This window comes from Brienomyrus brachyistius, chromosome 13 (genome assembly GCF_023856365.1).
Source record: "Brienomyrus brachyistius isolate T26 chromosome 13, BBRACH_0.4, whole genome shotgun sequence".
Lineage (NCBI taxonomy): Eukaryota > Metazoa > Chordata > Actinopteri > Osteoglossiformes > Mormyridae > Brienomyrus > Brienomyrus brachyistius.
Window position 1 is genome coordinate 580,945 of NC_064545.1, and position 24,560 is coordinate 605,504.

Below are 24,560 nucleotides of genomic sequence, written 5' to 3' on the forward strand. Positions count from 1 at the left end.
CCCTCGGCTCCCTCCGTCTGGCGTCCTCGGGAGTCTGCGCAGTATCACTGCGCGGTCCGCCATTGAAGGAGCGAGCCGAAGACAGCTCACATTCACACGACAGCCAGCGGGCTCGCGACTGCCTCGCTTTTCTGTCACGTTCAACTTCTGTTCTGGCAACTCTCTGGCATTTTCATTTTTTGCTGTGTTTTATTTTTAAATTGTGCGTTAGTTACTGATACAGTGCGTCTGTATGCAGATTATTTTTTAAATTCGGATTTGTATACGGTGGGAAAAGCGGAGTGTGTGGCTGCGAAGCGAGCTTCGCCTGGGGGTCTGCGAGCGGTACCGCTTGATGGATCGGACGGTCGACTGGTTTCAGCCACGACAGCTCGGACCCACTAACAGACTGTGGATGCAAATCTGGAAAACAACGCAAAGTCTGGGCAGTCTCTACTTTAGTAACAACCATAACGTCGGTCTCAGTACGCCGAGTACGATTCCAGGGGAGAACGGAGGCGAGGAAAACGAAACCGAGAAGAGCGGGGCCGGGAGCCAGGGGATGTCTGACCCGGGGGCCGAGGGCCACTTCGCGGAGCGTCGGGACTTTATATCTCTGGAGCCCAAAGACAACCGCGACAGCTGGACGGCGGGGAGGGACGCCGCCGAGGGCACCGACGGGATCCTGGGCGCCCTGAGGGGTGATCGGTACCTCAGCCATCGGAGTAAAAGGAGGAGGGACAACGAGGCGGGTACCATCGGGCTGAGCACCGGCAGCAACTCGTTCGCTGGATCCGCGGAGGACGATTACACGGGGACGCCGTGGAAGACCAGGACCTACTCGGAAGGCGTTCAGGGGTATGTTGGCGGATCCGGGTCGGAGCTGCACGGCGCGATCGGCAGCTTTGCTTATTGTGGGCAGCTAGATGAGCCGAGTGACAGTTAACCAGCTCCGTGATTGTGTCTTTGGTTACGGTCATCGCTGTTGTCTCCTGCACCCTGCGTTGTAAAAATGTCAGCCGGACAGCCGGGTAGGTTTACGCCGCCTCACCCCAGGGCGCTCGCATTGCACGGACGGTTTATTTGACTCCAGTAATCGCCGTTTATCACTTTAGCAGGAGTTAAATAGCAGTTTTACGGGCTCCAGCCGTAGGTCCCCCCCAGTTAGTTTGAATAGCTGCTGTTTTATAGGGCGACCTGTCTCGTCGCAAATCAGCCAAGTTGTTCGTTGTACGGTCGCTATGGATGGTGTGTAAAGAAGCCTTCGGAAGTACCGTGGGGATGGATCAGTCACATACGGTCAGAAATGCAGGCTGATTAAGGGTGCGGATCATCTCCCCTGCTGGGTGTGTTTCAAGCACGCATGGTAAAGTTGGTACAATTGTGGGTTATCGAAAGCTTTGCGTTGCCGTGCGATATTGAGCAGCGGTTTAAATGGTCTCCCTCCGTTTTAAATGGCCAGACAGCTGAAAGTTATCCAGACACGGAGACCCGCTGTTGTATAATGCAAAATGTAGGAGTCGTTCAACCGATCCTACTGTAATTTCGTTAAGATAATGTGGTATGCATCATACATGTAGTCATTTAAGGTTTTATAATTGTACTTCTAGTCTATTTTGGGCGAACGTCTGAGGGCGTATGGCAAGGTTAATGGTAATTGTACATGGGAAAATTCAGCTGGGAAGCCTTTACTTCTGCTCAGGGTTTTAGGACGAGTTTTTCCAAAATGACATTTAGTAAGGCTTCGTTAGAGACCTCGATGAACCAGGTGTACTTAACCAGCAGCATAACTACCCAGAACAGCTCCCATGTAGTTGCACAAGTGTACAGCTGTAAACGCTATGTTGGATAAGCGTTTGTGGGAGGGGAAAAAGTACCGTGGTAAATAATTATCCTGTTTAATTTCTTTATTTCTGAAGAAGTCAATAGCTCGTCTTATGCTGTGGCTGGGTCTTTCCTGCTGTTGTTATGGTCATTCATTTATTTTTGTTAGTATCTCTTCCTTATCTGTCAGGGTCCTGTTGAGGTTTTCCTACATTTGGGGGGGGGGGGTCTTGACATTCTTGCTAACCTCTGATGGAAAGGTATCCTGTGCTGTCACTCCCTCGGTGTTTACTCGTTGTCTCATGACTCAGGGTGCTGCGTACAAGCGGCACCTCCATGGGAGAAATGTGAACTGGGAGGGCCGTTCTTACTCACTGTCACAGAAGGCTCCTTCTGTCAGTCCCTGAAGGAATTTACGCTGAGGTCGCCAGTCCTGTCGATCAGAGGGCATGTGATGCGTTCCTCTGTCCTCCATGGGTGTAATAAATTGCTGCACGGAAAAGCACAAGTCAGAATATAGTTCAGACAGGTTCACACGGGGACACTCAGTGGGTGAGTTTCTGGGTACATTGTCAGTTTGTCTGAAAGGCATTACACTGCTTCAGTGCATCAGGTGTTCCCCAGTCCGGGCTTTATGGGTGAGAACCCTACCTCATATTAATCATTGTACCAATACCTTAGTAACCTGTACTGTTGATATACAGTGCAGACTGTGGTATAGCCTGTGTTTCACTGAAGCCTTTTTTCCCCCATGAGAAACTTGTTCTTGTGAACATGGAAGATTCACACAACATCTGCATTTGATTTATGTAACACTGGGTGCTGCCTCTTCTTTTATGGCCCCTGCTTTTGCTGGGAATGACTGAACTCGGCTTCCTGGGCTCTAAAAATTCCCATCTCAGTTGCAGCATGCATATTGCACTGTTTCCACTCGAGGTGCCGAGTGTGTTGGACGGAGACTGTTTCCAGGTTCCCATGACGCTCTACCTGTAGCAGGGAGGCCTAGAGACTTGCAGGGCCCACAGCAGAGCGCGAGGTTTGTCCTACTGTTCTCGCTGACAGCCGAGACACGCTGTTCGTATGAACGCTTACCTGATTACAGCTCTCCACCCCCCATACATATAAGATGAGGGCAGCTGCTGTGCTAGACCAGGAGGTGGATGCTCCCTGTTTCATTAATATCCTGTCCTCCCCCAACTGTTAATACATTGTTAATTATGTGATTAGCCAAGCCTGTGTGTCAGGACTTTTAACTGGGTGTGTCCTGCAAGACGTAGCTCGGCGGCCTTGCTGTTTGGTGTAATCTGTCCTGCTTTCTTTCAGATGAGGCTCTGTGATGCTCCCTAACCCCTCATGCTCTTAAACTGACTTATGCCCCTTTCATGGTTCAGTTAGGAGTTATTTCTCATTTGCTGCTTTTTAAAAAAAAAAATAAAATAAATAAAAATCAGATGCAGTTCACTGCTCATTGCTAGCATTTAAATTTTAAATATGGCCATATGTATTTTTTTTCATGGATCCTTTGCAGGTTGTATTGTGGAAAATGTTAGTAGGTTTTTTTTCTTTTCTTTTTGGTTTTGTTTGGTGTTTCTGTTTACACTTACACGCCATGTGGCCCTCTGGGGGTATAACAGGGATGGCAAACATTGTTGGTCTGTTTTTGTTTTTCCACATTGTCGATAGCTGCTGGGTGCAGGCGTCCCTGGGCCCGTCCAGCGTGGCCTCAGTGGCTTCGCCTCATCCTCCAAAACAAACCCGGCTTTTTCCTGTAGTGTAACCTGATCTTAAGTCTTTGTGGAGTCACCTATGTGAGGCCAGTCCCCCCACCCGCACCCATTTAGAGCCAACTTACTGAAGGAGCAGCATCGTCCTTGTGTGGAAACTTAACACCCATTGTGTTTGGTTTTCGATGTCACATCCTGCTCTGGTGGTCAACACGACACCCAGTGTATTAGAATTCTCACCTGGCTTTGCTTTCAGTCCAATCATGTCGCAGTTGCGGGTGTAAGGATGTCATTTTCCCCCAGTGTTAATTTAAAAGCATTGAGTTGGATCTTCTGTGGTGATCCACATGGAATAGCAGAGGGAGGGACTCCTGTAGGAGACCTGGGTTCGGTCCAGTTCTACAGTCGACTCCTTGGTGGCATCTCCTGACAGCTGGGAGCTTGTGTGGCTGTATGTGGGACTGAGATGGTGGGGTCTCCTCCATGCACATGTAGCTTCATGCAACTTCACAGCAATTTGTGCAAAGAAAGATTGAGAAAGAGAGACTGAAAGGTATTGTGCTTTTTGCTTTCTCAAATATGAATGTGGTGAATATGAAATAGTATTTTTATCCTGATGATCCATTGTCTTTTGTTGTGCGGTATCTGTCTGCTGTACGATTGACATAATGAATATTGAAAGCCAGGTGAACCTCACATTGTCCTTCTGGAATAAATGGACTAGATGTTTGTGGATGTTTTACTGAAGAGTCCAGTTGTCAAAGCGTGCGGTTTGCAAAGCTTACATACATGGAGAGATAATGTCTCCCTGCAGGAACTGGATAGGACTCTGGTCTCCTTGGACCATGATGTACATGCGTGTGGAAATGCTGTGTCGCTTGGGGGTGCTTGGTCTCCCAAGAAAATCTTGTTCTTGTTTCCTGACATATTTCAGTAACATAAATGCCGTACAGAAATGGGGATAGAAAACCATTTCCCACATGATAACCAATAACAAAATCAGGGATTCCAGTTAACTGAGTGTTTTAAAAATATTTCTGTTTTCAATTTGTGTCAAAGTGTGACATGGACAATCACTGATACCGAATCCGCTTTCGTGGATGAGCAGAAGTTTGCTGTGGCAAAAGCAAATTATCATCACCCTTGTTTAGAATTACAGATCTTTAGCATATACACATCATAACCAATGCTATTTAGCTGCTTATGTGCCTACTTATTAGGTATGTCTCTCGACAGCCATGGATCCCCCTGTTAAATTTCTGCAACCGCGTAAACCAGCATTAAGTCTGTTGCAACTACAGGTGAAAATCGTGCTTACAGCTGTGAAAATTCACTCTTGTGGCAATGACTTATGATAAAGACCCAGCATTGAAGGCTTCCAACATTGCTTGGCCTGTAAAATATAATGGGGGATAAAATATGTCAACTGGCATCCCATCCAGGAAGCATCCCTATTTTGTGCTCTCTGCCTTCTGGGAGAGTCTTCAGGCCTCCCTACGATCCTCACCAGGATCAGTGGTTGAAAGATGGCTCCACGGGATGGAGTATAATTCAGAGCCTCATCATTTACACCAGTATTTGATGGTGTAACCCACACCAGTCTGGAGGACCCCCAGATAGTCCACAATTCTGCTCCCTCCGACTTCCCGGTAGCAAAAATGAGGATTGTCTAGGGGTTCCTGACGATCGGATTTGAAATTTTGCTTTTTAATGTCCAATCAAACTGAGGTTCCTTTTTCTGTTCCTTAGTAAATGACTCAGTTGTACTACCCACATAGACGGACTATTTTAGTGCACCTTGTGTCAGCATCCTTATGCACAATAATGAAGGTGTTTCGCCTGCTTTCTTCCCCTCATGTTGAGCATCACTGTTCTGCTATTTTGTTCTCTCTTGCCTCTTATCTCGGAAAGCAGCCCTGCAATTTCCACACAGTCTAGCAGCCAGTGGTAGCCCCCCCCCCCAGTAACACACACAGTCGCCTCCTGGGTGAGACGTTTGTTTTGTCCCCCCCTTCCACACATTGGTGCACCAGCTGGTTGAACTCCATGTATGGCTACCCTTGAAGCTTTCCAGTAGTCTTTACGAAATACAGCTTTTGCTATTCTGGTGTAACCTAAACCTTGAACTTGCTGTGGAACCTCAGAGTCATGGCAGGATCCAAACCTGTGAACTGGGAGGTGTGAGGCCGTGCTATTACCCAGTCAGCCACCGCGCCCCTCTGGTCATTAATGGTAATAACATAGATGAAATTAAGCGTAAGGGTGCTGGTCACATGCAAGCGGTCTCCCCTGGTGGAGCAGAAACGACAGGTGGGGACTCTGGTGGGGCCTGGTGTATTCTGAGTGAGCGTCGTGTTATTTTAAGCTTGTAATGGCAGTACACTCCAGTACCTGCAAGCCCAGGATATTATGGTACGCAGGAAGGTGATGATAGGGAGGGGGAGGGGATGGGGGGCGTGGCCTGGACGTTAGTTGTTTGGTGGCACGGACCCATGTCACGTGGAAATTGGTCGAGACGCTGAGCTGAGCGCACAGAGGAGGCAGTGACCTTGTAACATGATGTTGGCTCTGCAGGGTTTGTGCTTGTGCAAGTGACAGCCGTGACCAGAGAACAGAGTGGATGGGGGGGGTCAGGCTCTGGTTCTCTGGGTCCCGCTCTGGCAGCTCCCCTTCCTGCCCAGCTGTACGTTGGCACCTGTCTGCCACGTGCTGGCTGAGAATACAGGGAAAAGATAAATGTGTTGTGCCTTTCATTAGGCCACGCAGTGCAGTGACTCCCAGTCGCACTTCCAGACCAGGATTCCCCTTTGTTGACGTAGGCCTGTAAATGTGTGTTTTTATAAACGGCCTGGCTAACCTGCTTGCACCCAGGGAGATCCCCTCCATGCCATTTCTGAGTCTTGTTCAACCTTGTTGGCTCTGTGCCCGGGTGTACCACTTGGGGAAACATGATGGTGCTGCTCTGGCATTTCTCGGGCATTCCCGCTGGCGCCGTTGCCGTACTGTTTGCGCTACATCAACTTTAAGAGCCCTAGAAAGGAGCTGCGACTGTTCAGCTGCGGGAGGGGGTGGGGGTGAAAAAACGCACACGCATTCCTCTCCAAGCACAAGGAAAAGGCTGACTTTACAAGGGCTCGTGACACGTGCCTGCCCATGTTTGCAGCTTTGGCTGACTCACATGCGCATCCGACTCGACTGCTGAACACCTTCGTGAGCCTGACCGTTGGCTGAGGGTTCTGTAAATGTTACTCTCTCTCCTGGTCTTAATGGAGAACCCTCATTATAACCATTATCTCCCTCCGCTCACTCCTCACCTGCGCCTCAGGTTAATATGACCACCTTTCTTTAAATGAATTGTTTTTCCCATGGGTCTGTGCAGAATGACGCTTTGAGACTGGATTACCAGGGGAGTGTTACCACTTAACAGTGCATCATAATCCATTGAGAAGTCGATGCTAAATGAAATGACGTGTGTAATAGGCTGTACCAATGCACAGGCCCTGTTGAGTCTGGTTTGTAGTGTGGCTGTTAGGGATAGTTTTGATCCTCTGTGCAGGGAAAGTTTGTAGTTAGTAATAAGAACAAGGGGCAACATGTCAGAGACTGTCTTATGGAAAGAAACAGACATTAACAACAACACACCCACTACTGTATTTTTTATTTATGTGCATGTTGTGAGAAGGCTGGGGTGTGGCCATCTTGGGGGAGAGAGTCTGTGAGTAGGTGCTGTACCTGTTCATTCATTTTGCATCTACATTCTCCTTTTCTGTCTAGATACTGGACTCTGCAGGATGTCTGTTCCTGTGTGGTTTGCTGTGCTATTCAACATGCTCCTTCTGTATTTCCCTTTCTCACCAAAGTGTCTCCTTTACCCCCTCTCCTCTTTTGCATAGATGAAGTCCCTGTAAACCCTTGGAAACACTGTTCCTAATAAATCTGGTGTTTTGTGTCCCATCAACGTATCCCACCTGGTCCCCTTTTCAGCACCTCCTACTAGTCTGTCAGGAAAATAACAGCTTACAGCAGTTATGCGGCATTAATGTTTCATTTTAATTCGGCGTTATTCACTTAAATGCATTACAGTATTTTTTTTCTATGTACATTGAATGTGATGAGGAGGTTATTGTGCATCAAGGAACATTTCAGTTAATGGGAAATATTAAAATGCATTCTTTAGCTAAAGAAATCATAGAAAATTACTGTTTAGTCTGTACTCTTTTCATAGTATGGAGTGCCAGAGGATGCATCTAAAATCTCATTTGTCACCTAAACGATCACAACACTGAAGGTACTTTCAAGAAGGCCATCAGAGTTTGATGTATTTGTTGATGTAACTCTGAAAGTTAAAGGGCATACACAACAAACATTCAATTAATTAAAATGAAGCAGTCATCTGTTCAGTACCATGGTTCACCATGCTGAAAGTGCAAACAATACAATAGTGGTTCTTTATTCATCCTTGTGTGGATATTCTCTATTCGCCCGTTCTGTCTTGCTCTCCATGAGACACATTCAGAGGTGAGAGCAAGCTTGGAGGTCATGCACAGGGTCAGTCAGTGTGGGGTTTGGGGTCCCCAAGAATGGCCCTAACAGCATCAGTCTGCTGACCTCGAGCTTTGAACCGGCGATCTTCCGATCATGGGCACACAGTCCTAGCCCGCTCAGCCGCACTCCGTAATGTGGAATTCTATGAAGCAGTGTGTGCTCGGTTATTTTCTGTTTGCCATACACATGGACAGGTACACAGGTCTGTGTTCCTATGGTACAGCTTGATAAAGTAATTCCTGTGTGACTCCACACAACTGCAGCATGAAGTGAGCCAGCAGTGTGGCGTCTATCATATAAAGCTTTCTTGTCCTCGTCAGAGAGTGTTTGAATGCCCCGTACCTAACCGAAAGGTTGTGCATTTAATTACAAAAGCTTCTTGGTGTGAAATAAACCCATTCACCTCTGGCACTGAGCCTTCAGTCAGCAGTTTGTACTCTGTGAAGGTAGGAAACTGATCTGCGTAGTCATGCCAGAGGTTCCTGGGAGTCGCTTCAGTTGTGCCATGTTCGTCTGTTGGCAGACATAAGAAGATTTGTTTTTGCTTATGAATATTTGCCGGTTTGAGTTACCCCATGCCTGATTTTCATTTTGTTGTTTGGTCTGCCTGATGTTTGTTTTTGTTCTTTCTATCTATCTGTGTTTTCCTTTTCTCTCTAATAAAGGCATGCCCCAGTTGGTTATTGACCTCTCGGGGAGGGCCGAGAAGAGAAACAAAACTGAAAGTAGCCTGATTTCTCTGGAGCTGTTTGCCTACAGACAGTAAAATGAAACTTAAGGGTAACAGCTCTGTGTTGTGCTTTTGTTTCTTCTAAAAGTTGCTTTGCATAATGGAAAGGATGACAGTTTAGCTATTTTGCTCACTCCCTTTGTCATGATTGACCAGTTTCTTGTTCTTGTCCCAATGGCTTGGTAGGGGTGCTTTAATGTACGGGGCTTCAATAACTGTTGTTTGTTTATTACAATTTTAAACCTAGAGCTGCCACCCGTCCTATATGTTTTAGGTCATTCTACCCTGGGTGTTGGCTGTGGTGATGTTATGACCACAGGTGCAATCCTGTGTCTATACACACGCATCATAACAGGTGTAGGGACGAAAGACAGGTGATCGAGAAGTCAAATATTTACATTGTTGTTTTTTGGAGGGTGCGGGGCATCCTCTGATCTTCAAATAACCTAGTTAAACAAACCTGCCATTTAAAACAGCCTTTACTTGCATGTATTCATCCAGACAGTCATTGCGGTGTGCCTGGTAATGAACAAGCAGATATGGTTGCTAAAAAGGCACTCGCTGTGGACATACTGAAGTTTTCACTGCCTCCATGTGACTTTCAGTTTATGTTGAATGGATATGCAATCAGTGTGTGGCAAAGTGAATGGGATGATTGCACTACTAATAAGCTTCCTGAAAATACCCCTGTTACACATGGTGCTGGCATGTCATTAAAAGTTACCGTAACTTACTGATTCACTTCAAACAGCTTGTATGATAGTCACCCAAGGTTGGAGATCTGAGGTGTGCTTTCAGGAGTCTGTTCATTTTTTTTGGGGGGGGAAAATCAGTAATTTGGGCAGACTGATTTTAAGCAACTTTTTTTGGCTTCTGCGTTGTAGTTGAGTGAGGGCTTCCACCCCCACAAAGGAGGGTGCGCCCGGACACCTTGCCGTCTGGTGTGGCTCCGCGGGCAGGTTCACACAGAGCCTGCCTCTCTGCTCATTGTGTCAGGCTGTGACTGAAGCCCCACCCTGCCCAGTTACCCTCCCCAGATGGGTGTGCCTCAGGTGTGGCACAAGGGGTGTGTGGCAGCATGAACGAAGCAGATTCTGGGGTCTGACAGGATACCTTCTTGGTGCTCATATTTAAGCCTCTAGAAAAGAGCTTTCAGTGAGTTCATTTAGGGCACAGTTTCACAAAACCTCAGTGACCCCCCACGTCTTCCTTCCCTTCTTCCTACCAGGGTTTGTTTTCCTGTATATGATTCCACAAGCATCTGCTTGATAACTGATCTGAATATTAGCCGGCGTTATAAATGGCCAAGTCCTGCCGGTCGACTTAATTTTCTTCTCATTGGATTTGTTAGCCTCCAACTGTTGCTAATCGCTCATTCTTGTCATGTCACGTCAGCTCTTTCAAAGCCTCCACATTTATCTGCGTATCTAGTCATGTTGCCCTGTGTGGGGAAACCGGTCGCCTGGCACGAAGCCCTGCATAGCTGAAGCCTGTCTCCACCTCAGCTGCAGCCACTATGTGACCTGGCAGGTCCGTCGCACTGATGTCGGTTGGAGCAGGAGTGGGGCTTAAACCGTGCTCTTAAAACAATACCCTATGTTATTATGAATAAAAGGCTTTGAGTATATTTGTATTATGGTATATGCTGTAAAACAGAGAGCAAGATCAGATTCAGGTTCCTATGCAGTTTGGACAAGTATGGACTTTTATTTTGGTGTTTCCAACAGCATGGAAAAAGTATGAAAATATTTTGGTGTTTCCAGACTTGCAGGAAATTGGCCTACTATGTATTCTATAATATGACTTTACCTATTAATGTTTTTTGATTTTAAATCACTGATGTGTGAGCTGCTTGTCAGGACCAGAATGTGCACAATGAGCACGTCTGAAACCAAGGAATGTGGGTGTATCAGTGGGGTGCACGCTTGATTAATCTCCAGCAAGAAATATTAATATAGGTAACCTTGCAATTTCTAATAGCGAGTGTGGGGGAAATGCAAGTCTTCACCTGTTTGGCTGGCTAATCCCAAATGTTGTAACTGGTTGACTAAAGATCCCAAATGTGAAAGCAAAATGCTATGATTGTGAAAAGTTGTTCAATATTTGAAATCTGCATTGTTAGCCACATGGTGGGCAGAAGTATTGGCATCAAGGGCATAATGGAGAATTGCCCACAGCAGCATCATTGTCAGAAATGTTTCAGTAATGAAACACTGAATTTATTCTCTTTTGAGTTCAGTTTTTACAATAAAGGTTACTTGGAGCAGTTTTGTCTTCCATATTTTCCTAAAACAAAAACAAGATAAATAAGGTTAACGACCACACTCTGAATCTTGGATGTCAGTTTTCCACTGTTGTCCACCGGTTAATGGTAAATAAGCAGGTTTTATGCATAAAGCTGCTTTAATACCAGCTAAATTAATGAAAGTGGCTGAATGAATATAATACACAAATACACACTTTCCCTCTGCAGTCGTGCATTTAAAAATGTGGAATAGTAACTTAAACCATGGCCATTACACGTTTGGCATACATGTTTGTACATAGACTGGCCTTTGGCTTTAGCAACAGGCAATTTCCAAACTAACAACTGGGTTATGTCTTGGCAGCAGAGTATTTTCGAGTTAAAGATTGGCTTGGGTCATGTATAACAAAAATATTTAACAGTAGTAGGTGATATTTCGTGTTTGATACTGTCCAGACATTACACTAAGGTATGCAGTATTTTGTCTGTATTTCACAATGCAACACTGCTCTAGTATTTTGAACTGCAAAAAAAATACCGCAGTAATGCTGCGCTGCCATTATACCGCCCAAGCCTAAATAGTACTTCTACTAATAAATGTGTTTTTGGTTCATAAACATGAAAACACTTCCAAGTACAATGTGTAAACGAGTTATCATGCATTAACCCTTATATAGTTCATGAAGAGTGTTTGTGTGTGTGTGTGTGTGTGTAGGCATCGATAAGTAGAACTTATCAGATGTCTCATCAAATTCCTGGATCTTAAACATTTAGAACCATTGCTCTGATGAGCCTAGTTATAAAATTTAGTCGTACTGTCTCCAAAAATGGTCGCAAAATGCACCTAAATAATCAGTCTGGACCCCTGGGCACCATGGTTTCTCTAACATTAATGTTACAGTGCAAAAAAAAGCTGTGAACCTCAAACTCTAGTCTTTCAATCATTCAGAAAGAAATGAAACTGTTGTGAAATAGACCCTTCGACAGCAAAGCCGTGTGTGTGTGTGTGTGTGTGTGTGTGTGTGTGCGTGTGCTGCTGGCCTCTGCATCTGCCTTATCGGACTAGCCTTTAACTGTAATTCTGCTGACTAGCTGCTTATCGTTTAACTTTGAGTAGCTTTTTTTCATCTTAAGTTAGGATCTTTCAGAAGTTAAAATTTTTAAAAAAATATGTTTGACAGGCGGCGCTCCATGGAAGTGTTTGGAATTGTAATCAGCGTGAAGCTTCTGGGTAAATAGATTTGCACGTTAAAATGACAGCGTTGTGCTTTTCAGAAGACTGTCACAGGAAGCCACCTGAAAATGCTTATCGTTACCTAAGGGACACAATGAGAGAAGCACTTTAATGTTCACAAGGGGCATTCTTTTGTTGGCTTTTATTCTGAGTTTTATTCTGGTATATCAGTGCCAGCACACCTGAACATGCACACCTGAACAGTTTCCATTTCCCCGGCATTACATAGCCTAAAAACGTTCCTTATGTCAACAATGACTCAGGCAGAACTAAAGAGCATTACTGTGTTTGATATGCACAGTGCTGGTTTTGCCAGACAGACAACTATAATGAGGAGCACAGGCAAAGCACTGAATAAAGTCTTTAGTTAAAAATGCTTTATTTCTTAAAGTTTTATTAATGGGAATTGGAGACAAGTGTCCCTGGTCATTCTGAAAAGGTAAATTTTACGGACTGCTTGAGGGGGTTACTGCACTATGATGCCCTCAAACAGGTAAAATCCTGGCTGGTGTAGCAAGTTTGGGGGTGGGAGATTTCCCAGTTCAGGTTTCTTGTACAGCTCTTCTTAGATTTTGTAGATTTAAACAGTCTGGTACTAATTAAAATACATAATTAGGCAAAGAGCTATTTAATTAATGAAGTCATTAAGATCTAAGGATGATTGGGGAACACCACACACACGGTGGCTCCCCAGGCTCAGATCAGTGCGGTCCTGCTTTACACACAATTGAGCGAGATTAAGAGAGGCCGTTTGGTCTCGTGTGGTTAGTCCTTAAGTGTTTACCCAGAGTGCCATCTACCATTCAAGCTGTGCTTTTCTCTTTTCATCTCTTCCTCATTCCATGCAGGCTCCACGAGGAGATCATTGATTTCTTTGAGTACATGTCCCCAAGACCAGAGGAAGAGCGGATGAGGAAGGAGGTGGTGGACAGGATTGAGAGAGTCATCACAGCCCTGTGGCCAGCAGCAGAGGTAAAAACACAGAGCCATGTGGCTCAGCCAATCGTGACATACGAAACTGCAAACTCTCTCGTCTGATGATTAACTAGAAATGTAATGGGTTGAGGAAATGGGGTTGAGTCTCCTAATAATGCTTGTTAGTGCTGGTGATGGAAATTTTGCACTGTAAGCCCAGCGTCGGTCTTATCGGTGCCCTCTGGCATACTTGCCCTTTCCTTCCTGTGCCCTATTGTGAAGCGATCTCCCCGGTGGCCCAGGCCCTGTTGACTTTGAGCTGGCCAGCAGATAAGCTTGGTCCCCGCCCCTCAAACACTGCTTTGTTTGGCCACCAAGGCGCCTTGTGCTTCAAGGGCAGCATTAGCCTCTGTCCCGCCCTCTGAATGTCTGTGTCCTCTCTTATTGGCCCACTCCTGCCAAGCCCCTCTGTGTGCCCACTCCTGTGATTCTCTTCAGGAGCTGTATCCACACCCTCACTGTTGAACCCAAACTGGGAGCAGCCTCTCTCACTCTCCTTTGTTGTTTCCCATTTTTCTCACCTTTTAATCATCATTTTGTGTATGTATAATGTGTATGTATCATGTAACTCAACAACGATGTTATTTAAGATCTTTGGCTTTCAGTCAGTTCTGCTAGCAACATCAGCAGTTACGATAATGCCTTATGACGTGCAGGAAACTTCATGCTAATTTTTGCATGATTCAAACCAGGCTCTAGTTGTGTATAATATATATTTTTTGGACAGTCCTTTTTGAATATGGTAATCTGTAAAATTCTCTTGAGTTATGAAGCTGCTGTATTCAGAAGTGGCCACTAGAGGCCAGCATGACTAAATGTTTCCAGCAGGGCCTTAAGTGTGGTAAAGATGGGGATGTGTTCCTCAATTAACCAGTAGATATGGGCCCTTTATTATTGAAATTATATTTTATCGTTATGTTTATCATTTTTTCTCATTGTCTGTTAGTAATAATGCTGTTATCAGAGATCCATTAACTGTCATTCTGAAGTTTTAAAAACCTGTTTTTTCAGCTTCAGGTGTTTGGAAGTTTTAGCACTGGCCTCTATTTACCAACAAGGTGAGTCTGTTTTTATATCTGCTGCTGTTAGTAATGTAACATTGTACTGTTTAGTATTTGCACTTTTCTCTTACACCTGCCACTGTTAATTAGACATTTTAGGGAATACAGGTAGGTGGAGCCACCTGTGGGTATTATTTCTGCTGGAGTCTTATCCAGTTACCATGCTGCCACCGCACTGGCCGTTCTCCCCGGTGTTTAACACTGAGCAGCCCACTGTGTTGGTGACATAATATCGTGATGTACTTTCCTCAGTGACATTGATCTGGTGGTGTTCGGGATGTGGGATAACCTCCCCCTTTGGACTTTGGAAGAGGCCCTGCGTAAGAGTTGCATGGCTGATGAGAATTCTGTCAAGGTGCTGGACAAAGCCACGGTAAGCATTGCATGCCCCCCCCCATCCATAATACTGATCGAAGGAATGGGGTTTATAGCCGCTTTTACACCAAAGTTCTGGAATCGAAGTTAGTTCCTTGTTGTAAGTTCTTGTGCTGTCTGAACCGGGCTCTTTTGCAGCTCCTGGCGACATTTGTGTGTCATTTTTACACCACACAACAGGAAATGGGACCTTAATGCTAAATAAGCATGGGAGACTCAAAAAGTAAACTTCACACACAATTCATAAGTTCACCACCACCTCAAAAACCCAGCGCAGAAGTATATTGGTTATCGATGCAGAAATATGGAGACACGAGCAAAAAATTATTCATGAAATTATTTTTGTATTTCAATTACATTTAATCTGCTCAGTTTTTGCCCCACCAATCTCTCTTCCCCACACTTGCGCATAACTTCCAACTTGGCGGCGGTGCTTATGGCCCCCATAGTTTTTATTTGAATGAAAAGCGATGGCACTGGATTCTCCGCTGACACCAGGTGAACTTCAGGAAGCCCTGAACAGTATGTCCAATAAAAAGGCTCCAGGTCCAGATGGATTTCCAGCAGAATTCTATAAAGAATTCTGTACAATTCTGGCACCAACATCCTACAGAATGTTGCAGGAAACCAAGGAAAATGATAGGCTACCACCAAATATGAATCCTGCCAACATTAGTCTCTTGTTAAAATCAAGCAAAGACCCTATATTACCTACCAACTATTGTCCATAGTACAACAATCATCAACAAATACACGTAGATTACTTAATCTGATAGACTATTCATGCATCAAAATCCTTCAAATTACAATATTGTCTCTAGATGCAGGAAAAGCATTCGATAGAGTTCACTGGAATTTTTTATTTGCAGCTTTACGCAAATTCGGTTTTGGAAACTCTTTCATAAACTGGTTAAAAATCTTGTATAGTTCCCCAACAGCATGTGTCAGGACAAATGACCAAACATCCTCCAGATTTGTCTCAAGAGGGGCACCTAGGCTGGCAGATTTAACTAAACTAAACCAAGTCCCTACCCATATCACTTATGGGAAAGGTCGACTCAATAAAAATGATGGTTTTGCCAAGAATTAATTATTTATTTGCAATGATCCCGAGCAAACCATCACATGACTTGTTTAGATCTCTGGACTCCGCCATCTCTAAATTCCTTTGGAAAGATAAACCCCTGCATATTAGCTTAAAAATACTGCAAAGGACCAAGGACAAAGGAGGACTAGATCTGCCTAACTTTCACCACTATTAGCCAACAGGCCTCAAAACATCTCAGGGTGGTTAAAACATACCCTCTTAGATTAGCCTTGGCTAGACATAGGACAGGCACTATGCAATAATATAGAGATTTCGGATCTACCATTCATTAGCTCAAACATCAAACGACACGAATGCTTTAAAAGCATCAGTACTAGCTCTTCTCTGACAGCATGGTGGGAGTTTCTAAAAGCGACTGAGTCTTCATTAATCCCATGCAAGCGTGCTCCCATCTGGAACAACCCTGACGTACTACTGAACAATAATATGATAAACTTCCCAGATTGCAGTTGTAACATATATTCGAAGGAATAGACTTTATTCCCTTTGACATTTTTGTTAAACGACATTGAATTAACAAGAATTGATTTTTAGAATATCAACAAGTTAAATCTATAGTAAAAAGGAAATTAAGGTCAGAATTCCTTAATCTCAAAACCCCCAAATTACCATCTGAAATATACAGGACACTTTCTAAAATAGATGAATCAATATCCCTTCCTATTGCAAAATTCGAGGCAGATCTATCAGTCAGCGGGGACCGCAATTTCTGGTCTAAGATATGTTTAAAAACCTTTGAACTGATTAGAAATCCCAGTTCACAATTAATGCAATACAAAATCCTGCATAGAGTGCACTATACAGCGCATCGGATGTTCAGGATGGGTTTTACGCCTTCTAACAACTGCTCACACTGTCAAGGCGACACACCTGACAGTTACATCCACGCTTTTTGGTTCTGTCCACCTGCTCAGATCTTCTGGCGCAGGATTTGTGAGGACTTATCAAAGTGTCTGAAATGTACCATTCCAGCATCCCCTTCAGTGTGCTTGTTGGGCGACCTAGATGGTGTCACTACAGAGTTTAACACAATCCACATGGCGTTCACTGCTTTATGCATTGCTAAGAAAACTCATGAACTGGAAAAATAAAAATAATCTTAATATCAACCAATATAGAGACAGTTTGTTGGACCATATTAGTCTTGATACAGCTTCTGCTGCCACATTAGGTCGATCTCTCTGGGCTCCTTTGATCAGCTCCATCACCTAGTGGGGGTGGGGGTCACAGTTTTGTCTCGCTTTGGTCATTGTCGTTGGCGCGGGGGGGCATATTCGCTCAGGGCGTCTGGGGGTTCCCTGGGGGTGGGTTTCTGCGCTGGCACTGCGGTCCTGGCCTGGATGGGGCTTTGGTGGTTTTTGGGTGGGGTTTTTCTGCTGGCTGCAGGCGGCGCTATTGGGGGTGCCTGTGCCGGCGGACATAGGTTACCGGCCTGGCTGCTGCGCTGCTCCTGGTTAGATCCGGGGTGGGCTTGGGGTTCTGGGGGTGCTCTGCCTCCGGGCTGGCGTTTCGGCTGGGCCGGGGGGGGGCTCGGGTCCTGGTGGGTGTGTCGCCGGGGTGTGGGTTGGTGCATGCACTGGGGCCCGGCCCGATGTGGGGGCCTTCGGCGCATCGGTGGAGCTGGGGACCTCTTTAGCTGGCAGGGAGGTTGTTATCTTCTGTCCGCAGGTGGTCCCTGCTTTTGGGATGTCCACTCTGTGGGGGGGGGGGAATCCAATAGAGGAGGAGGATGAACTCAACCTGGGTGTCTTTTGTCTTATGTAGTCTGGGAGTTGACTGAATGTTGGGGTGGGTGTAGTTTTTCCTCTGTGGTGGGGTCCGGTGGGGCGCCCTGGGCTCTGTGGGCCCGGTGGTGCCGCTGCCTTGGGCCCCGGTCAGGATGGGCCTGGGCCCCCCCGCCCTGGGTATATTTCTGGGAACGGGGGTGCCTATGGGGGTCAGCGGGGATGCTGGCTCCAGAGGGGGTTACTTTGCCCCTACCCCTAAATGCTTCCCTCCTCCTGCTCCATCACACCACCACACATGTAGGGCTTTGAGGTGCAGGTGCGTTCCTGGGATACAGGGTAGGTATTGCTCCTCTGTCCCCTTGCAACCACCTGTATCTCAAACATACCTCACAACTTAGACACTCTCATTACTTACTCTCTCATGACACACACAAAGATTGGCGTCCAGAGGGCGGTCTGTTCATTCAGCCTTACCTCTGGTGCCAGTCCATCTCCAGGGTCTGATGGTGGATTGCCCCTCTGGGGGTAGTGGTGCCTGGATCTGGGAGTATAGCGTATATATGGGGAGTATGAGTGTGTGTACGGCGTTCATTCCTGTGTGTCTCCATGTTGGGTGAACATTTGTTTATGTGTGCATGAGGGTGGGAACGCATGCTTGTGTATGTGTGTGCCTGTTTGTCTATACGCATGTGTCAGGTAGGGTCTTCACCTGAAATAACATCTTGGGCTCTATTCCCCTGGGCCCGGGGACTGGTCTGCCCTGCTGTGGCCGGCCGCCAGCGGAGCTTCCCTCCTCTGCCCTTTTCTGGGTGAGGGCTGCAGTTCTCCCTGTGGTGGTCCTCCCGTACCCTGGGGGGCCTCTGGATGTCTGGGCCACGGGTCTCCTCTGTGTCTGCTTCATGTCCTGGGGGGCGGGGCTGTGGCATCTCACACACACACTACTAGACATTTACAAGGAGAAACCTTATGAACACCAGCACGCTCACACACACAGGTGTGCACACAGGTGTACAAACGGACACACACTGTCTTGATCGGCTGTTGCTTCTAAACATATAATGTAACACTAGTTATATGTACTGTTCAACAACATTTAACAATTATAATTCGTACAGATGTTGGTTGTTTTCTCTTTTCAGCAGGTATCGAAGCACATTATTTGCCCCCCTCTCTCTTCCGCTCCCCTTGAGTAAATAAATAAATAATAAATAGATAATAAATAGAAATAAAGCAGTTCTCCGCAGAGGGGGATGGTAAAATAAAATAAACAGGACTGAAAAGAAGAAGGGAAAAAAAAGAATGAAAAGTACCTAGTCTGGAGTATGTACTAAAAAAGGGATTCTGAACTGCCTCAGAGGAACTACAATTGTGCAGATTTCCTGTGGTTAACCCAACAAAAGTTCCTGGTTCCTCAAAAAAGTTTTTCCAGTGTTAAAGTGCCAATTGTGAAATCACCCTCCCCCCCCCACCACGTTAGTTTACCCAGCCACAAATTCTGTGTTAAGTGCTCATTTGTATTAATGAAAACTTATCACCAACATTCAGGTGCCCATCATTAAGCTGACCGATTCATGTACTGGAGTCAAAGTGGACATCAGCTTCAATATGCAGAACGGCGTGAAAGCTACACAGCTCATCAAGGAGTTCAAGAAGGTGGGACAGCCATCTTATGCTGACAGAAGAGGTTTTGTAGCACAGCAATGGTCTTTCTTGTCTTTGCTCTTCACCGATAGCTTGTATCTAGGGCCGATCACGCTGTGGAGCTCCATTGCGTCCCTGACGGTGTGTCTTTGTCCTTTCAGAAGTATCCTGTGCTCCCCCATCTGGTGCTCGTACTGAAGCAGTTCCTGTTGCAAAGGGACCTAAATGAAGTTTTTACGGGTGGCATTGGCTCCTACAGCCTCTTCCTCATGGCCGTCAGCTTCTTGCAGGTGTGTCTGTCCCATTCGCGCCCTTTCACGTCCTCCTGTTTCGATTCGGCAGCTGAATTGTCAGATCTTGAGAAACCCCCGCTTTGTATCTTCTAGCTCCACTACCAGGAAGATGCCTGCGACCCCAACGTCAACACTGGGGAGATGCTGATTAAATTCTTCGAGCTCTATGGCAGGCAGTTCAACTACCTGAAGACGGGCATCCGGATAAAGGACGGCGGCAGTTACGTGGCTAAGGATGAGGTGCAGAGGAGCATGCTGGACGGTTACCTGCCATCCATGCTCTACATTGAGGACCCCCTGCAGCCAGGTGAACGTCCCACTACCCCGGAGGGACAGAATCATAATTCCGTAATCCTGAGGCAGTTGGCAATCTCGACATGTTTTTGTTTGTATATTAATGTTGAGATTCCACTCCACCCAGACAATGATGTTGGCCGAAGCTCATACGGTGCCATGCAGGTGAAGCAGGCTTTCGACTACGCCTATGTCAAACTCCACAATGCCGTGACCTCTGTCAACAAGTACGCTCCCAAAAATGAGGCCGAGAGGTGAGCCGCCCCCAGCAGTGGGCCCATGTGCTTCTGTCAGGTCACCGTACTCTGTAATTGTGGGACTGACACTAACCCTTCGTTTTAACAGCATATTGGGCCAAATAATTCTGGTCAACCAGGAGATAGCAGAGTACAGAGAATGGGTTACGGAGAAATGGGGACTCCATTCTCAGAAAGACCCAGCTTTTAATGGTAAGGTAACCAGAGCCAAGTGTTGGGCAGAGACTTGGAAGCACATGAAAGATTCCCCCTGATGGTTCATCTGTTTTGCCCTTTGCCACAGGAAATGATGTCATGCTGCTGGACAAGTGCAACAACAACCTGTTCACAGAGGCAGCGCCTGCGCCTCCTGCCGTGTCCTGTCCCAAGCTCTCCAGCAGCTCCTCCCCGCCTCCCTCCCTGCTCTCCTTATCCTCGTTGTCTTCCCCTTCTTCCTCCTCCTCACCTTCATTCTCCTCCACGGCATCCAGCTCCAGTGATGCTGTGAGTAGCCCACCTCCCCCAACCCCAGTTAGCAGTCATGCACACCCAATGAAAGACTTCTGTAATTACTGTAGTAAACATCTGTTACATTGATTCGACTGTTAATATTGCTTTTACCTGAAGCTGGAATGATCACGTATGTTTCATGGGGGGAAAATGCAGAACATGCTTCCCTGAAAACTTTTTTTTTATGTGTTTGTTTTCATGTGCCCGTTTGACCAATGACTGGCTGTGTGCAGGATTCAGACGGGACCCCATGTAAGACTGCAAAGCAGCTGGGGGGGCGGAGCTCCAGCTCGCACAAGGAGACTTCAGGGGGCGTGGCCTTACAGAGCCAATCCTGCAGCAGCCCTAAGGGCTCCACCACCAAAAGCAAGGTGAGACTTGCAGCATGTGGTGTGAGCTGTGTGCACTGAGTAGGGAGCTGGTCTCCTGTTTCTCTTTCAAAGTAAGGCAAACCCCCCCTCCTGGAATTACTAGTCTCTTTGATCGGCCATGCAGACACACTGACTTCTTCTTATGCTTGTTGATCAGACTTTGTGAATTGTCTGCTTTGCAGACCACTTCCTCCAAAACCGTTCAGGGGCAGCAGAGCACGGGACAGCTGAACACCCTCCCAAGCATTAAGACCCCCCATAAGGGCGATCGCAAGAAGAGGAAACCCCCACAGGAGACTGTGGACCTGTGCAGATAGGGGAATGCTGCCCTCTAGTAACCCTGCACTGTCTGTCCCAGAACTGCTCCAGGACTCTTTCCTACAGGAATATTTTATTATTACTGTCATTATTTTTTTTCCTTGAGGGATGCACAGCTTTTTATAAGTGAAACAGACAAATAAAAGCAGAACATGACTTCCTGGGCTTGAACTCATCAATGAAGGAATGTTTTATAAGACTAATGCACTCCCCTATTGTGGAACTTCTCGCCTTTTCACCGGACGTTCTCAGTGGTCCCGTAAGTATGGCTGGCGTCCCAGAGGAGCAAAGTTAGTATCCTGGAGGCATACTGTGGCTTTGGGATGGTCCCTAGTTTCATAATCCCCAGAAGTCAACTATAGCAGCTAAAAAAAAGAGCAACTAAAAACTGTCAAAATATTTGGCTTAATAATATAGATATAAAATTGTGAATGAGTGAAAAATGTGACAATGGGATTTTTTTTGATTATTCATGAATAATGTGTTGTGATTTTTATTTATAGGAATAAAGCACTCAGTATAAGGGTGAATTATGATGAAAGGCACTAATGTTGAAAGGTACATGTTAAAATTTCAGTGCTAGCTGTTTAGAATGAGCCAACATAATCCTCTCCCATTTGAGAACAAAGGTTCCTTCACCCACATTCCCAGTCAGGTGAGAAAGTACCCACAGGTCTATGCAGCACTAGTTCCCCAGAAATTGGGAGTAACGAGTCATGCAGCATGCATTTGTGATTTTTCATTCCCCTTGAATTTTATCGGTTATGGACTCGATTCTATATGCGTATTTATTTATTTTTTGATTGTGAAAATGTACTTGTATATATGGAGTCAGTGAAACACTTTAAATGATGCTGCCCTTTACGGAGCTGGGTTTGAGGAATGTATTCTCGTAGCTGTGGTGGAAACCAGTACTTATTAGCATTCAGTGCTGATCCCCTCTGTATTCTTCCAGCACGTAGCATAGTTGAGTGACCAACTTGCCTCGGAAAACCGAGTGGCATTTTACAGTCATAACATTAGCGAGTCTACATACTTAGTTGACTCTTAAAGGAAGTTGGGTTTAGGTTTTACTCTTTGGATTTAATGTCGTCGATGACGGTGAGTTCTTGGCGACATCCGCTTTTTACCAATAGGTGGTGCAATAGGGCAAGAGATCGAAATCTGAATCATTTAATAACTCGTGCCATTTGGGTTCCGTAATAATTATCGATCAAGTACTTAACGAAATTTAAACTGATCTGCTTGCATTGTAGTTTCCGATGTTTAAACACACAATACAGTGAATTACTAAGTATTTTTAAATATGTTAATGCTTACATATTTCAGCAACCTAAACTTTTAGAACTGTATGGTTTTTATACTGCAAATTACTGTAATCGGCACCTTAAAGCAGCTTTGAACAATCTTGTATACTTCGCATAATGATACATTGGGGAAAAAATACCTTTTTATCTCCAAAATGCATTGAAATTCATTATTGTTAAAGGAATATTATTTCCTTGCCTCGGCATAGAAAACATCTCTTTAATAGGCACTTAATGTCTACATAGGCATCCGGAATTACTGTGCAAAAATCTCGTGCCATTGTTTTCAAAATGTTGTTCTTGTCTTCAGCATGTTGTTTAATATCGCGACTGTTGGTGGTGGTGAACTAGTTTAAAAATAACCATCCCCCAGCTGTTACTGTATAAGGTGAAGCGTAAGCAAAGGTACACCTCAATGTGTTTGATGGTGCATATAAGAAACTGCTGGTTAACTGGATATATTAAGAGTTAATGGTTTTTTTTTTTTTTTTAAAAAAAAAAACAAAGTTAGAGTACTTTAAAAATTTGAGTCACTTAAATGTTTGAATGTCCATTGTCTTAATTCATGGGTTCTTTGTGTCCATTTCTAATTGGCGGGAAAAATATCTAAGTGTACAATGTTGTTTTGTACATCACACGACGAAAGCAACATTTGCTGCTTGTCGAGTAAAAATGTGGGTTCAGCTTGTCTGTCTGAAGCTATGATTGTATTCATAACTGGTGTGTTAATCTGCCTGATGTTGTTGCTGCTATACAATTGTTCTCCTTTATTTGCCCTTATGTTATAAAAAAGTGGGATGTTTCCACAGTTCATATATACAAGATTAACCTTTGTTAGATATAATAGTTATTACGCTGGTTAGGGCACCCAAAATACACCCTGTCCTACAGTTGAATGCTGCTTTGCAGATCTAAACTTTTAATTTTGTTCAGTTTTAAACTGGGACCTTAGTAAGTGACGCCAGCATGAAAGAGAAGACAACGCAAAGTCTGATTCTGAGGGTGCTGCATTGGACCCATGGCTGCAACTCGGCCGTGAGCATCTGTGTTGGACCCTTAAATCGAAATCGAAGACATTTCTCATGTCAGAGCCCTTTATGTTTTAATGATGACTTGATTGCTTAATTTTCTATTGAGATATGGGGGGAAATATTTATTTTGTTGTCAGGAACAGTTGAGCTGTTCTTTGCTATTTTTAAAATGTTGAGATTTTACTTGCTGTTCCTTTGTCCTTGTCACTGTCCACCTCTGTCACCCGCACGGTCTGGTTGTATTTTTTTGAAAAATATAAGATCTTTTGCAAAGTATATTTTTTGTGAATATTTGAATTAACATGTTGGATTTAAGCATTAAATCCTTTGTTTAAATGGAATTGAAGAAAAAAAAAATTTTGAAACTGTACGTTTTGAATATTAAAAGGCACTTTATGAATGTCATTGCAGTGTCTGGTATATCTTTAAAATAGTGTGTGTGTGCGTGTGACAGAGAGAAAATGAGCATTGCATATATAAAAATGCATATGGCTTTCAGAGGACATATGAGGAAGTGTTGAACAAGCACCAGCTTGTCTTTCATACAGGTAACCGTTTTACATCATGTGTTTTTAAAAGGGAGTCTGTCTGAACTCATGAACATTTTTTGTTCAGACTCTTACCGTGTCTCACTAGAAAGCTTCGGTCTCTTGCTTAGGCTGTCCCAAGTATATGTAACACTTTTTTTCTGACTTTGTGTATGTATATATAGGCCTAGAGTGTTTCATTTTGGTGATGTCTTGCATTGCCAGTTGAAACACATAAGATGTTAGTCGAGTGTACAGGTTCACTGGTTTTGTATTCCAACAGGTCTGGTCTAGTTTAGGGAAAGGTGAAATTTAATTTGGGAAAAGCACATTTTGGCATGTGGAAATCAGAACAGTTATATTAATATTTTCGAAAACTGGCGATGAGAGGAAGTTGTTACTGTACTGAGGGGGAAAGCCTGAATGTCTGGTGTCCCATACGTGAAAAGAGGCCCTGGAATATGCTAGTAGTCTAGTGACTGGGGGGTACACTGGCTCACTCCTG

General features: G+C 45.0%; 1 protein-coding gene across 1 annotated transcript; it reads left to right on the forward strand.

The window, feature by feature from the left end:
- The first annotated feature begins 38 nt into the window (after positions 1–38).
- On the forward strand, positions 39–23,933 carry LOC125705984 (terminal nucleotidyltransferase 4B-like). Its single transcript, XM_048972396.1, has 12 exons — positions 39–837; positions 13,130–13,253; positions 14,268–14,314; positions 14,570–14,690; positions 19,073–19,180; positions 19,330–19,458; positions 19,555–19,768; positions 19,883–20,009; positions 20,101–20,204; positions 20,296–20,495; positions 20,735–20,872; positions 21,055–23,933. The coding sequence occupies exons 1-12, from the start codon at positions 335–337 to the stop codon at positions 21,187–21,189; spliced, it is 1,950 nt and encodes a 649-aa protein (XP_048828353.1). The 5' UTR covers positions 39–334; the 3' UTR covers positions 21,190–23,933.
- The last annotated feature ends 627 nt before the right edge of the window (positions 23,934–24,560 follow it).

Bases quoted from the DNA above. Each gene is read 5' to 3' on its own strand.
- LOC125705984 (XM_048972396.1), top strand. From the start codon at position 335: ATGGATCGGACGGTCGACTGGTTTCAGCCACGACAGCTCGGACCCACT. The intron at 19,181-19,329 runs GTGGGACAGCCA...TTGTCCTTTCAG, and splicing joins TCATCAAGGAGTTCAAGAAG to AAGTATCCTGTGCTCCCCCA. The intron at 19,459-19,554 runs GTGTGTCTGTCC...TGTATCTTCTAG, and splicing joins TGGCCGTCAGCTTCTTGCAG to CTCCACTACCAGGAAGATGC.